This window comes from Mya arenaria, chromosome 8 (genome assembly GCF_026914265.1).
Source record: "Mya arenaria isolate MELC-2E11 chromosome 8, ASM2691426v1".
Taxonomy (NCBI): domain Eukaryota; kingdom Metazoa; phylum Mollusca; class Bivalvia; order Myida; family Myidae; genus Mya; species Mya arenaria.
In genome coordinates this window covers 17,935,502-17,940,344 of record NC_069129.1, presented here as the reverse complement: position 1 = coordinate 17,940,344, position 4,843 = coordinate 17,935,502, and the positions used below count along the sequence as shown (strand labels likewise).

Below are 4,843 nucleotides of genomic sequence, written 5' to 3'. Positions count from 1 at the left end.
ATTTTTCTTTGCGTTTCCAGGGCCACGTTTCAATAAAGATTGTATGCAGTTTGTGTATACCACGTGATATATTACGTCATATATTCTACGTCTGTTCAAAGGCAATATTTTGCTTGAAATAAAGACTTAAATCAAGGATAACTTTTCTTTTACTACACCATGTTAAATAAAACAAAGAGCAGTGTATGCCGCTTAAAGAGCACCACCTTCGTTTTATTGCCGAAGTTTGATAAGGTGATTAGTTTCATCAAACACTTCGACAAACCTATTTCCAAAATAATGTTTTGACAGTGCTCCGTCAGACGGCCGTATTATGAAAAGGTTTGTCGAAGTGTTTTAAGAAACTAATCTCTCAATCATACTCTGATAAAAGTAGGGGGCCCGTTAGCTACAATAATGAGCGATCAGGGTAGCTACAATAATGAGCGATCAGGGATACTCTTTTTATTATTTTGACACTTCTTATGTATCCCTGTAACGCTACAACTCTCTACCATTTAACAACGGGCGAAATGATATACTGTAATAATATGCATTGATGTTGAATAATAATGACACAGTTGTTCAATTTTTATCCGACAGTGATCTGAACTCATTTAAATTTGTCATTAGAGTTGTTATTTTCGCATTAATATATCATGGGTCACGAATACCTTTATACATGTACACAACCAGTTAGATTTGTCCCAGATTTACCGATATCGGGATACTTGATAAACAATCGACACTTGTAAGTGTTTTATGATAACTAAACATGTTTTTTGGGCATACTGACATAACTTAATATGTGTTTAATAGTAGGCAATAATATTTTCGTAGAAATTTGAATTTATAACGGAGATAATTTCAAAATTGTGGCCGCGATGATTCTCTGCGCAAGGACCGCTTGCTACTTTTTGCTGGGATGGTGGACGTCACGAGTCTGCCATATTAAACAAATTGTCAAAAGACTCGTTGACGGCCAATTAGGTGGACTAGCGATCAGGAATACTTTTTTTTGACATTTCTTATGTATCCCTGTCACGAGTCTGCCATAGTAAATAATCGTCAGAAGACTCGTTGACGGAAATTAAGGTGGACTAGGGGGCCCGTAAGCGGCGTAGACTGCGCTATGTTTCAATTAAAATGGTGAAGAAATAGTAAAGTTATCTTTGTTTAAAGCCTTCATTCGAAGCAAGATATTGCCTTTCGACGTAGTATTTATGACGCAATTTATCACGTGGCATACACACACTGTAAGGCATAGGTCGTAAATTTCAAGGCGTAACCTCGTTTTTGGCGTTCACGGATTTCACCTGTTTACTGGCATATAAACAAACATTTGCACACGACTGTGTCCAAACATAAGTACGCTACGAGTTTACTGGTCTATAAACAAAAATTTACACACGACTGTGTAGAAGCATAAATACACTTCGTGTTTACTGGTCTACAAACAAAAAACGACTGTGTAGAAGCATAAATACACTTCGTGTTTACTGGTCTACAAACAAAAAACGACTGTGTAGAAGCATAAATACACTTCGTGTTTACTGGTCTACAAACAAAAAATGACTGTGTAGAAGCATAAATACACTTCGTGTTTACTGGTCTACAAACAAAAAAAAGACTGTGTAGAAGCATAAATACACTTCGTGTTTACTGGTCTACAAACAAACAACGGCCGTGTAGAAACATAAATACCTTTCGTGTTTACTAATCTACAAACAAACAACGACCGTGTAGAAACATAAATACCTTTCGTATTTACTAATCTAGAAACAAACAACGACCGTGTAGAAACATAAATACCTTTCGTGTTTACTAATCTACAAACAAACAACGACCGTGTAGAAACATAAATACCTTTCGTGTTTACCGGTCTACAAACAAACAACGACCGTGTAGAAACATAATTACACTTCGTGTTTACTGGTCTACAAACAAACATTAATACACATCGAGCTTACTTGTCTATGAATAAACACAAATGTATCACGTGTTTACTTGTATACTTTGGTAGTTACATAATCACGGGACAAATTTACTGGTTTATAAAGAAACATAAGAGGACCAGTGAAGCTGGAGGCGGTCGAAGAAGCATCCGAATTTCCCAGACACAAACTCCAGTCTGCCACCCTCGCGGAACTTGACTGCCTCGGGTATCCCGCATGTCTCCAGCCGCCGCTTGTTGGTGGTGAATGTGACGCTGGATGTGAACCACGAGCCCGTCAACTCTGCGTGCTGTATCCACTCGTCCTCTTCAAAAAAGTGAATAGGCGTCCATGTTTGGTTGGTCGCACAGTTGCCGGCCCAGAATCCATGCCTTTGTGCCCACACCCCATTGTACTGGATCGCCATGGCGAGCAAATATTGTCCGCACAGCATCCGTATGCCGGTGATTCGCCCGTGGTTCCAGGCGTCGGAGTCGTTGAATATGATGAGGTTGGAACCCACTGGAATTTGGCCCGTCAAGTGACCACCTACCACTTCGGATGTTGGGTGTATGGGGGTTGGAGTGGTGGTGGTGGAGATAGATGCAGAGGTAGGATTGATGCCTGGAAATCATGTACTAGTATAACAATGGAGCTAATGCTATATAAATAACAAATGAAAGGAGATACATGTACATATATCTGTTAAAATAAGTTATATTACATGAATACCATATGCGCACCGTTATATGTGTAAGTCACAAGCTGTATCTCTTATATCCGTCTTGTATTTGAATTGTGGCGAAATCATGAAAACCCAATCGAAAGATGTTCAATATGCTATTTTTGTTTATTATCAATTATTAGTAGCATTATTATGCATGCTTACTGCATCCGGTACGGCACGTGACAGGACATGTGACTTCAGCGAGAAGAGGATCTTGACATAGATGGGGGTTGGCTTTGCATCCATTGGGGTCCAGGTCCACACACGGATTATCTGACCTTGAACCTTTGAATAACAGGGTCAAGGTCACCAGAACTCCTATAAGTAGTTGGAACATTTGCTGATTGTTAAAGTTTGATATTTTTACTGACACGACGATATATGAAATACGTACGTTGACGGTGATCATGTATTATTTATTGATTATATATTGATTTCATTTGCGTAGGGCGGTATTCCACTTGAAGAGCGTCAATAATAATAATGTTGGGTCTATTACATGTTCCCGCACCCAGATGCGCACCCGATCAACATCCGCGCCGAATTGCTCACTGACCGATTTGTTGTTTGGTTCGGACAAAAGTTGGCTTGAAAACCGTTTAGAAAATATGACCAAAACTCTATGACATGAATATTGTCAGTAAGAAAAACATACGGAGAATAAAACACTTCAAACTGTATTTGTTCAATTCAAAGATTTTTTAGTCAGAATGCGATCATGCGAAACAAATTTCTTGGATTAAAAAAAAAACAGGACAACGATGGAAACAAATAATTCATGTCGATTCGCATAAGTATACTGCATTTCATATTGAATCACCATGGAGTTGAGAAGTAAAAAAAATGCTTACTTAAAATAAGTCTTCCTGTCGTCATTGTGCGCACGTTCTTACATCAAAATATAATTTCTCTATATTGGATTGATCTAAGTTGTAACGGTGTCAAAAGGCCAAACAATTTCGTGCCTTCGTCGATGTATGGCGCATCCAAGATAAGAGACAATCCCAAATGTCTGGAGGGTTTTAACCAACCTTTCATTTAATTAGGCCCCAGTCACATTATCATTGCGACCACGATGCAAAAACTTCGCGACGAAATAGAAAGACAGCCACACATTCGGAACTCCGCGGCCATTTTCTACGAAAACAACATCGGATGTATATGGACGGTTTACAATGTCAGAAATCGGTACACTTTAATTACGCTGCAAGTAGATCGCGTAATAATATCAATTAGCAGCTAACTTAATGACTTTACTCTTGGGAATCTTAATTATGTTGCAATTATACATTTTACTGGCAAGCAAAAAAAAACTACAATTAAATACAATCTAAAACACTACATTTAATTAATAATTAAATCACAATTTTTTGAACTACTTTTACTCATGACCCGGCATACATCCGAGGTTGTTTCCGATAAAAATGGCCGAGGAGCTCCGAAAGACAACCACAAAGAGGTTTTACCGTAGAGGCCTCCGAAAGGTATGGCTGGGATCGCTACAATGTTTCAGAGAGATTCCATTGGTCGCATACACGGGTATCCAAGCGGTTTTATTTTTATCGCAGATTGTTTCACAGTGCGGCGATTTTGATCAGTGGTGAGGTGGTGACCGGCCGGAGCAAGTTCATCGACAGCGTGCACAGGTCTCAGCAATCGCCAGTCTGTCACAAGCGAAATCAGTTGCAGATGTTCCAATATTGGTGTTACCTGTCGGATGCTCTCATTTGAAGAATTTGAGTAACTTCATAATGTTTACGTTGTGCGAAATATGTTAACAATTGTATGTCAAATGTGTGTTAATCATTCGGAGCGATAAAATGGCCGAGGAGTTCCGAATGTGTGTTAATAAGTGGGGACCGTCTTGATGACAAAGTCACGCATCATAATCTGACCCAAATTGGCTTTTTTTTCTTCTTTTTTTTCGGATTGTCTTATCATTTGGCACATATAATGTTCATATTTAGTTTATTATGAAATATATTATACACAGTTCCGTAATCACAGTTCACTATAACTAGCGGACAAGAATACTAGCAAGCTGAAATAAGTACAAACATTATGCCCCCACCCCCCTCCCCCCTGAGCGCCATGTTTTCAGGTTTATATGGACAATTGAATGAAATGTGCATGATCCGAAAAGACAGCTGATTTGTCACTGCATTGGATGCCGTTGGGGCAGTTTTAAGAGTATGATAGTTTG

At 38.9% G+C, this 4,843-nt stretch overlaps 1 protein-coding gene across 2 annotated transcripts; it reads right to left on the bottom strand.

Annotated features, from left to right (window-relative positions):
- Positions 1 to 1,968: 1,968 nt before the first annotated feature.
- LOC128242336 (uncharacterized) lies at positions 1,969 to 4,212 on the bottom strand. 2 transcript variants are annotated; one of them, XR_008262584.1, is made up of 3 exons: positions 4,107 to 4,212; positions 2,803 to 2,958; positions 1,969 to 2,537 (listed from the first exon to the last, which is right to left on the bottom strand). XR_008262584.1 is itself a non-coding variant. In XM_052959446.1 (3 exons), exons 1-3 carry the CDS (start codon positions 3,514 to 3,516, stop codon positions 2,032 to 2,034), a joined length of 687 nt encoding a protein of 228 aa, XP_052815406.1. In that variant the 5' UTR covers positions 3,517 to 3,581; the 3' UTR covers positions 1,969 to 2,031. The 2 variants fall into 2 exon arrangements, 1 of the variants encoding a protein (XP_052815406.1); XM_052959446.1 differs by lacking the exon at positions 4,107 to 4,212 and adding an exon at positions 3,492 to 3,581.
- Between the last annotated feature and the right edge of the window lie 631 nt (positions 4,213 to 4,843).